At 42.6% G+C, this 10,599-nt stretch overlaps 1 protein-coding gene across 1 annotated transcript in view; it reads left to right on the forward strand. All coding sequences in view use genetic code 11, as the record gives it.

Annotated features, from left to right (window-relative positions):
- Positions 1-828: 828 nt before the first annotated feature.
- Positions 829-10,599, forward strand: part of EGR_10018 (Sodium-driven chloride bicarbonate exchanger) — a gene marked incomplete at both ends in the record, with an annotated part of 17,691 nt that continues 7,920 nt past the window's right edge. Inside the window, 5 exons of the mRNA XM_024499267.1 lie at positions 829-924; positions 5,260-5,505; positions 6,412-6,558; positions 8,950-9,323; positions 10,026-10,200. Coding sequence (XP_024346305.1) covers positions 829-924; positions 5,260-5,505; positions 6,412-6,558; positions 8,950-9,323; positions 10,026-10,200 — 1,038 coding nt within the window. The remainder of the gene's footprint in view (positions 925-5,259; positions 5,506-6,411; positions 6,559-8,949; positions 9,324-10,025; positions 10,201-10,599) is intronic.

The following is a 10,599-nucleotide window of genomic DNA, read 5'->3' on the forward strand; positions in this document are numbered from 1 at the left end:
CAACAGCTAAATGGGGTACCACCGTGTGGTACTGGTGAGGACGCTGTTGGGTAAAAGCAGCATTGTCTTTAACCAAAATGTATTTGCTGACAAAACACGCAACAAGAGAGTGTGACACTAAAAATAGATGTGTATGCACCTTTTTTTTAACTCCTTGTTTATCTGATTGCTTTTTAGCCAAAACTTTATTTTAGCCTTTGAAAGGTGGGGTAGGATTTTGGCTGAATAGCAGCACCGTCTACTTATCTAAGCACCTTCGGTGGTCCTTTCAATTATGCGTACACTTTCACCGTCCAAATGACGACCTCTTCTCTGGTATTTTGTTACATTGGCTTCTGTAAAACAAAAGCGTGTTAAGATTGTGCGATTCTGTTGGATGAATTTGAGGAAATTTACAACTTCGTATTTTGGTTGCCGTGATAGGTGGCATTTAAGTAGTGTTGTCAAAACCGTTCCGAGTGGCCTTCCGACTTTGTTTTTTTGGTGACCGTTCACGTCTTCTCGCACCATGACAAAAGCAGTCTCAAATCCCACAATACTTTGCAATCTGTTGTTTTGTCCATCTTGGATCCGTCCAGTCTTCCACTTTACGCACCCGTCTATTCATTCATGTCTCATTTACTGCAAAATCTTGATGAAAACATTGTATTTCTCCCTAGACAGCAAATGCGTTTGTCAACGGTCGGGCTCTCCTAATGCCTTGTTCGTGACTGATTTTCCCCCTTTGGCATCGGTAAATAATCCCGTAAATTCAATTCGCCCCTTTCAGTATCCCATATACCATCTCACTCCATCGTCAAGTCGGCTACAAATCTGGGCGTGGATAGGATGGATCCCCAAGTGGTTGCTTCACCCCCATCCAATGATCAACTCGGTGGCGCCTCACACACTCCGGACAACATGGAGACTGCCAATCCTACTCAAGTTGGTGGTTCTTTGCTTTTGTCATTTTCCTTCCTTTTACTTGCGAAAGGAACCTATCAAATTGGTGGCTAGTCTCTGAGATAAGGGAAAAATTGGGATTTTTAAATGTAAAGATTAAATATTTTTCTCCTTTAATTCACAAAAATGAGTTTAGTTATACGAAAAGATTCAACTAAGCTAAATTATTTTTATTTATCTGAAGATCAATCTATGATAAGTTTGCCAAGTTCCTGCTCGAGGGCTCGTCGAAAAAAAACGGATTTGCACTTTTCTGTCCAGGCAATTCCTCCCTAGTTTATGGGCTTTTCGCCCCCTTTTTAATGGTCAGTAAAAGTCGACTAAATTGGTTATTTAGTGCCGCAGTAATCGAGGAGAAAGCTAGAAGGGCTTCACCCGGACTTCGGTCAACAATCATGGGGTAGATTTTTGTGTCACCCTCTTAGTTCCTTTTACTAGGGGAAGGGGATAAATTCGATACACCTCAGACAGGTGAAGGGTTTGACAAGCGCCCACTTAAATGCACTTTCTAGGATGACTTGGAATGGTAGATCCAATCTAAGGGACTAAATCTTACCGTCTAAAAATTGGTGGAATTTGTTGGAAGGTTGAGTTGTCATCTTTCTTACACATCAGTAGTATCTACGAGCTGGGGTGTCCAATCCGTAGTGAGTAGAGAATTTGCGGTTGCATTTGAAGGCAGTAAAAAGTTCAACAACCATTAATTGCTATAAAAGTCGGCTTTTTGCCCTTTAATTAGTCCCACCGGCTCCGGTTGAAGCGAATGATAAAAGTGGGTTTTTAAAATTACCTTTACGACGGAGAAAGGGAATAGCGATAATTGCAGTTCTACTTAACCCTGCGCATCTGAAGGGTTTATCCAATCTCACGTCCGGAGGAGGCGTGCATACAGACAGGTTAGGCAGCAATAGGTCTGAAAGGGCTGTCCATGGGCCTCCAAGATGGTGGCATAAACCGCGGAGACCGGCGGGACGGGGGGAGGAGGAGGTGGGCGCCCACTCAAGCATACATGTTGGAAACACAGACGTTTCTCTTTGAGTTTAATGAACAATTGATAGCCTCCCTGTCACTGATTGCATCTCTTGCCTTCTAAAAGATTCGAAATGAAAAATCAACTGAAGCGGATGCGTCTTTATTTCCTATGCCCTACGAAAGAACAACTTTTGATGGCATGGAAGGACTCGATTAAAGGGAGCTCTTCCTCCATTCTCAACTTTCCCTTTAAATCGACCTTGTTTTATTGTTTGGAGAGGGAGCAAAGCTGACAAGTTTCAGCATTACCATCTCTTGACCTTTCATTCTCACAAAGCCTAATGCAACTGACCCCTAAGCTTCCTTTTTGATTAATCTTCTCGGGGCCTACCAACACAGCAGGAACACGCGTACCCAATCGCAGGGGACTTCATTAAAAACCCATAGTCATTGTGAGGCGAAATCGACCAAATTAATCTTTGAGTCTACCTTCCATTTCTCATAATTTTATTTAAAATGGTAACCGTCAAGTTAATAATATATCTAGTCTCTCCCCTTGTTAATGTAATCGGATCGGTAAAAGTGAGTTTGGGATTTGTAGACTTGGTTGTCATTGGAGATAATGATAATGATTGGTCACCACCTTTTTGAAAGGTCCTGCGCCATATCGATACTTGGGTCACTTTTTTAAGAAAAGTGCGGTAGACTTGCTGTAAGCATTCTTCCATTTTACTGGAAAAAAGTTGCATGAATGTATTTGCCTATAGCCTCAGCAGTCATGGCATTCTAATTAGGGAAAGGGGCAGTCGTTCAACATTATCACATCAGTGTCACCTATCCAGAATCTGATTTGTTTTACTTAACAATTTTTCATTAGAAAGACTTTTTTTGTAACTCCCGGCAGAACAAATTAAGCTTTTACCACCTTGCCTCCTCCTCTAAATTTTCCCGCTCCGCTAGCCAATGGTGTTTGTAGAATGTGGCAATGACCTTGAGCCTCAAGGGCTAGTAGCCAATTGTCGGCGATATTGGCAGTGGTCGATTGACCAATCATTTGTCAAACCCGCTTCTCTACCTTCCAAATACCCATTCAAACGTGATTTTGATGACTTTGTTTAGCGCTTAAGAAACTATGAGTAGAATGGCATGGCCGATTTCTATAACTAGTATCACGGCAATTTCTTTCTCCCAATTTTCTATAGCTCAAAGAAGATGTGGGTCTCTCAACACCCTGCTACTTCCTCTTCATCTCTCCTTTTAAATTCCTCTTTGTGAATGTCTGCTACAAAGTGTCCCTGAAATATGCGCCAATATGAATTACCATCCGATCGCTTTTGGTGTTGACGCATGCCTATCTGTCGTCTCTGCCTTCTGATTCATAGATTATTTATGTTCTTTTTCGTTTCATTTTGGTTCTTGTCAATTTGGAGACGGATCTTACTAACCCCATCATAAAAAAGGTACTGATTGTTTGCTGATAGACTCTGTGCCTGCATGCAGAAGTTTGTGTTTTCCCTCCCCAATTCCGTACGATTTATCTTGCGTAGATTCTTTTTGAGCGTTTCCAGTCAGTTGCATATTTTGCAGACAATCTATTTTAGTATCGCAATCATGTTTCTGGAAGTAATTTTATTATTGTCGAGAAAAATGGCCAAGCCGAGAGTAGTGAAGTTCCCTACCACTCATAAAGGCTGATTCTGCGCCAGCTTAAAGTTAACGTAGGCATGATTCTGTCGCAATACACCCGTCGTGTTTTGACCGTCATTGTCGATGCTTTCCGTGGTTGCTTTTCTGCTTCGGCCATCAAAGTAGTAATATGAGTATGCATGGAAACCGTTTGGGAGATAGGTACAAAGGTCATGTGATGTTCATCCATTACAACATTGTGTGCACCTCGTAGGTGCAAGTGGGCCTACTTTTCATGGCCTTTCCGCCAAATGGATCGTGAGAATTCCTAATGTAGGTATGTCCTGCGGTTGGACAGCGTTTATGCCAGCCGCCTTTTTGTTGAATGGTTTGTTTAGCATCATAGCACACACACACAATGAAGTGCATCGTAAAAGTCGTACTGCAGGGTTTTGACACGATTTCATTTCTCCATTCAACTTCATTACCGCAAGGAGTGGTTCAAACAAACAAACTGTCTGTTATTCCCGATCCGCCTATTGCAGGTCTCACACCGTTACCGGTCATGGGGATGGTAGATTTAGCCATCCCCAACAATTCCTTTCCTTCTTCTACTTGGATGAAGCATTTCTTCAAAAATGCACCACTTCATCTACTTCCTGGAAGTAGGTTTACTTTTGGCATATAGAAGGGATAAAAAATAGTTTTAGAATTTAATATCACCGTGGAGGCTGATACATGGGAGACTTGAGAGGAGACCCTCTAACAGACTGGTCACTTACTACGGCCTGTGTCTTCCAGTGGCTAGTACACCATTGTCCTCCGACCTTGTGCTCGACTTTTCTGGTGCAGCTAGGTGACAACACTACATTTTTTACTCTGAGGCTCTTTCCCCGCACTCTCAGTTGATACTGTACCTATCTTGAGAACGGTAGGAAATAAGGTGATGAATTTGCTTTCTGATTTCGGTAGAATTGCGATTTGGCACATTACGTCATCAAGTAGTTAAATTGACTCTTCTCATCCTGAAAGCCTCAAATCCCCAATTACTCGAAAAAAAGAGATTACAAGTTCCCTTCCTCTCCTCTTCTGTTGTGCATCTCACTATCTTGCTCTGTGTTTGCGATCATTTCTGTTATTTTCTTCTTCTACGCTCGCAAATTTTTCTTAGGCTTGACTGCCTATTTTTTTTCCAAACTTTACCCCTCTGCTTTGTTTTTTTTTTTCCAACTAAAGCGAACTCATTCCACCTTATCTCTTTCCTTTACCCCTCCACCTTTTCGACAGTTCAAGGACGACCCGCCCTATTGCAAAGAGGTGCGTTGTCATGACATTCTCTGCCTCACTGTTGCATGACCATGGAAATATGCAATAACTGGACCAGTAGCTAAAAGTGTGATTGAACAACCTTGCGGTTCAAACATCATTTTTCCTCGTAAATTCTAGTCTCCACGTAAATTTTCCTGCTTTTTGTAATCTGTCTCACCCTTCACAAGAAAAGAGCCGTTTGGTAATTATCGGAGTGGAGATAGCTAAAATCATTTTATAAGTAGAATATTTGATGTTAAAATTATCGTCCTTGGAGTTCTAAGATTGAAATTAATCCTTTGCAAAATCATTGAAATTCTCGAATATTGTCTTGCAGTTTGACCACTACTCTTGAGACGTTTCCACGCTAAAAAGCTTTTTTTTTCTTTGCTTAACTTTCCTCTACTTCAGTACGACCACCACTTCTTCAAGAAAGTGCCACACGGTGCGGAAGCGGTGAATATTTTGGTAGGGGAGACGTGCTTTCTGCGTCATCCGGTCGCGGCCTTTGTGCGTCTACGCGAGGCCTGTCGGCTGGGCGAGATGACCGAGGTGCCGGTGCCCACACGTTTCATGTTCATCCTCCTCGGCACCGCAGGCAACGGGGCAAAGTACCAGCAGATTGGACGGGCCATGGGAACCCTCTTCTCCGATGAGGTAGGATTGGTTTAGTTTGGGAAATACTTAAATATCGTTTGAGTAGCGGTGTTCTAAATTCGTTTCGCTATCCAAATTTGTCCATTTGTGTATCCGGAGACAATCTTTTCATCCATTAATCCACCCATCTTACTCTCCACTTATCTGTCTATCTTGTCATCTAGATTACCTCTCTAATTATTTCGAATCTATTGATCCATCTGCCTATTAATGAAGTTTTATCTATCCATGGGAGTTTAATTTCTGGCTAGAGATTTCTAGGCTATGTAGGGGACTTCCTTCAATACAGGGCTACTTTATGAGGAATGCCTTTTCTCCAAATAGATCGTAGGGCGCAAAAGTCTGGGTTCGAGGGTAGCAAAGCTTTATGCCATAAGTGAGAGGGTGAAATTGTGTCCAGTCGGTAAATCGCGCTTCACTTGTAATGACCATTGTGTACAGCGCCACCTGTCGTCGCTCCTCCAATTTGACCATCACGACAGGAATTGAGGGAGTTGAGACTAACTGCCAAATGGAGGCGGCAATAACACAATTATTGTCAAAATTTCACGGCTTTTGCCCTCGTTTTAGGTCGCTTTTCATGAAAAAGACTTTTAGAAGTAGATTGCGTCGGTTTCTAGTCGCTCCACACCTTCCAAACACATAAATATTATTGGGCCAAAATGTAACAGAGTCTCCTATTTGTTGTCGCCTTATCCCGTGATTGTGAATGTACTCAATGTTTTTCTGTCAACCGAATGGCAAAAGTGCAGGCCTTGAAAAGGTCATTGGGGTCGAAGTACACGTGAACTCTTTGTTTGCTTACCTTCGTTAAAGGCGAATGCACTTTTGGTTTGAAGGGGAAGAGGTGATTAAATGCCAAAGTTGGATTAAGTTCTCTCCCATTTTTTTCCTGGAACCTTTTAGATTTTCCTCGATTATGCAACTCGGAGCACATCTCGCAACGATCTGTTAGCGGGAATTGACGAGTTTCTAAGTGCCTCCTCCCTTCTGCCGCCGGCCCAATGGCATCACACCTCGCGTATTGAACCGCCGCACGAACCGCCCTCCCAGGTGTGTTTTGAGTGGCTAGGACTAGAGAATCACTCGTACTATTACTTAATGGCTCAGCTCAGTATTAGCAGTACTGGATGTAGTGAAAAGGACATCTCCGTCTACTTTCACCCTTAGAAGTTTCACTGAACATTTAATGGCCCCTACTACTGATTCTGCCCATAGGCAGGAAGTAAATAAGTAGTGGGCACCATCTTTCAACATACGCGTCCAACTAATTCGGTGTTTGAATCATACCTCTTCCTGCTCACCACTGCAAATGCGTCTTCGTTTTGTCCCTCACATCGCCACCTAACGGCTTTGAATTAAAAGTAGTATATAGAGCAGTTTGTTGTCTTGAGAGGGACAGGCAGTTTAATATCTGTAGTCTCCCGGTGATTCTATGCATTGATATAATATTATCAGTGAATGGTTATTCATATGAGTAAGTCAAAAATGATACGGCAGTTCAATTTCGCCGTAAGCCCTTCTACTTATCGTCAAAGCACTCATGCGAGTAGTATATGCCACTAAGAGGTATATATTTATGTTCTTGCGCAGCATTTGTTTCCAAAGTATAATAAATGGTTTACGACATCTTCGGATATGTAGTTCTCTGGCTACAATTTTGGATAGCACTTGAATCCCCCTAACTGAACCCAGATTAAACCTATTTCTGGTTTTTTTCCCATCCTATTCAGTGGTAAATCATTGTTACAGCTAGCATTGCAGCTTGCCCGCCTCCTGATTTTTCCACTTTAGTTAAGAAAAGGTCGATTTCTCCACCTACCAAAATTAAGGCATCCACTGAACATATCATTTTTTGCTATAGCACTAGAAACGTCAGTTGCTGGTCTTTTCGGATTCTCGAAAAGCAATTTCGCATAGCTTTTTTTTTGGAATCCAACACTATGCGTGCCTATATGTTTGAAAAGAGCATGGCTGAAATTCCCAACTTTTGCCAGAGTAGGAATGCAATCCACCGCCGAAAGAGGTGTACTTTTAAATCTTCAGTTTTGCCAGAATGGATGCAAATGCTCGGCAGTAGTCGGCAGTTTGAAGTAACATTTGCAGTTGAAGAACGTAAATGGCTGTGGAATAACAACTAGCTTCGGTAACACACACGTACGCATATTGCACAGCACCAAATGTCACCTTGAAGGTCCTCCTGTGTCTCCCCCCCAAGAAGGCAGTGGGCATTGGCAGAATGGCGTTGCGGCCTGCGGAGGCTCAAGAGCCAACGTAACCAAGCATCATTGTTTCATTCATCTCCTTAAACCATGATATCCTTCTCCATGCAGTGAGCATTTCACACTCTTATTCGTAGGCGTTTACCTTCATTGAAAAAAAACTTGTTCCCTTACTACCGCCCAGTTGCTAATGTTAACCACCTCCCCCCAATAGTTTGTATACGTAATTAAGTGCCGTTTGCATACCTTGATTATGCATATTTATTCAAGTGTTTACTGCTGTTATAAATTGCACTTTTTGAGTGCAAATTTATGCAACTTGAAGTATGTGATGAAAGGAATACTTGGCTCGCTGATCGTGTAGCCCTACCTAAGTGCAAATGGTTTTGCACAGGCTGGGTGCTCTCTACTTACAAACTCATTTAAGTAGATCTGTTTGATTTTTTTAATTTTGAGTAATTTGTGTGGCTGTTCGTAGAGGTTAGCCCTTTACTCTGTGTAAAAGCTTACCCATGTAGCCTGTGGGAACTTGAAAGTGGCCGTGATTTAATGAAGAAATATGGGGTTGTTGCAACTGGCAACAACTTTATTGATATTATGCCTCTCTCAAAAATATCGCTAGTTTTAACAAAAAAGCTCTAACAGTGACAATTCATTATAAAGAAAGAATTGCGGTTTCTGACCAGAGTTTTACCAACGTTCGAAGGTTGGTAACCCCCTGGGAAGACCATTAGTCTCTTTCGGAACTACTAATTTACAAATAAAGTAGTAGATGAATCATGGTACTAACGATGGATTTCCAATCAAAATGCACCTTTTTCTCGAAAGATTTCGAGTGGGAATTGTTGATTAATCCAATCTGAGTGTATCTGACTGTGCCTTTATCCATTACGAATCCACGAACTCGTCGATTCACCCACCCGCTCCATCATCAGCTCATTCTATCCATCATTTCAGCACATACCCATTCGGATACTTTTATCCACTTAAGCATTCAGTCATCCATCCATTTGTTGACTCACTGGATCTCCTTCCTGGGTAATCAGCGACAATATTTGTCCACATGGGCTCTGCCATCTTCTGTGAGGGCATTGATAATGCATAAATGGATATCACTACTGTTGTCATTTCTTCATTACTACCAAAAGCTACCCCTGCTACTAATTGCTAACCTAAGTAGTTGTACGCAAATCTTTTTATTTTTTTGAATTTTTTTTTACAGGAGAATCGCAAAGCGGCTGCAGTCGCTGCTGCTACAAACAGTGCTGCCCCAACGTCTGTCCAACAACAACAACAACAACAACCCGAAACTCACACATCATCGCGCCATTCTATCTTGCCTAAGATGCGTCACCGCCGTCACCACCACAAGAATGCTCGTCCGGAGTCGCTGGGCATTACGGAGGCGGCAGCTACAATAGCAACTGCCGTGGCGCCTGGAGCGCACGGTGGTGACGGGAGCGGTGGAAGAGACTCGTCTTTCTCCGCCTCACTATCAAAAGATGCCATCTCCGTGGAGAGTGGGGAGATGGGCGGAGGGGGAGGGGTGGAGGAGTTTGATCGAAACAACGATCCTGCGCTGATGAGGACGGGACGGTGAGTTGGATTTGGAGTGGATAGTTGGAAGGGGGTGAGATTGGGGGATTCATCGGGATTGCCTTCTGTCGTCTATCATCTCTTCCACTTCAAATTTATTTGTTCAATCTTTTTAAAAACTTTTTCATTTAGAGTACATCGGAGTAGGCACTCATTCATTTTAGGTGCGTCTATTAACTTACCAGTCTTTCCATCCGTCCAACCTGAGTCAAACATGCATCTACGTACCTATTCATCCATATGCTATCCATCCATCAGATCCCCCGTCCATTCTGAATGCATCCAACCTGTCCACATCCATCCATTCATGCATGTGAACATTAATTTTACGCTGGATACACCTCGTCGTTAGCTCACCCATCCCAGGTCAATACACAAATTTCGGAATCACTGATCCATGCGTTCATTCTTCTATCTAAGCCTCCACCTATACATTGATGTATCAAAGGCTTCACTCACCACTTGACTGTAATTTTTGACACATCTGTCCATCTACCTTGAATTCATCCATTCATTCTTCCATCTGTACATCCATCATTCAATTTCCCCGGCTTCCATCTGTTTGCCTCTATTCTTCAGTTACTTCATCCTCAAATCTCTCTGTGCAAGCATCTTTCCACACCTATCCAGCTTTTAATCTCTACATAAATCTCTCTATGGCTTTCCAGTCATAGTTGAATTTCTTTGTCGTCTTTTTTGCAGTCTCTTCGGTGGTCTAATTAACGACATCAAGCGTCGGGCGCCTTCATATCTATCCGACTATACGGACGCGCTACACATTCAGTGCTTCGCTAGCTTCTTCTTCCTCTACTTCGCCTGTCTCACTCCCATCATCACCTTTGGAGGCCTGCTCTCCAACGTCACTGGTGGCTATCTGGTGAGTTTTTTGACGTTTTGACACGCTTTCCTGTTAATTATTGAAGTCGTGATGAGCTTGTCTCATCCATCTTGTGATGCGATAAGCTTCTCAAGCGCTATAAATTATTCACTCTTTTATGTTCATGTTATATTTAATTCAGCTATGGGCACTGATTAATTTATCTAGCCTTAATTCCATCGTTGACCCATCCATCCTGTATCCATCACATATCCATCATCCATCTTGTATCCATCTGATCATGTCTATTCATTCATCTATACCTGTATCCATCCATTCCGTATCCACCACGCAGTCATCCATCCACCCAGTATCCACGCTATATCCATCCCGGATCCATCCATCCATCCTGTATCCATCCATCCATCCATCCTGTATCCATCCATCCATCCATCCTGT

The sequence above is a fragment of the Echinococcus granulosus genome (genome assembly GCF_000524195.1).
Source record: "Echinococcus granulosus chromosome Unknown EG_S00184, whole genome shotgun sequence".
NCBI classification, from domain to species: domain Eukaryota; kingdom Metazoa; phylum Platyhelminthes; class Cestoda; order Cyclophyllidea; family Taeniidae; genus Echinococcus; species Echinococcus granulosus.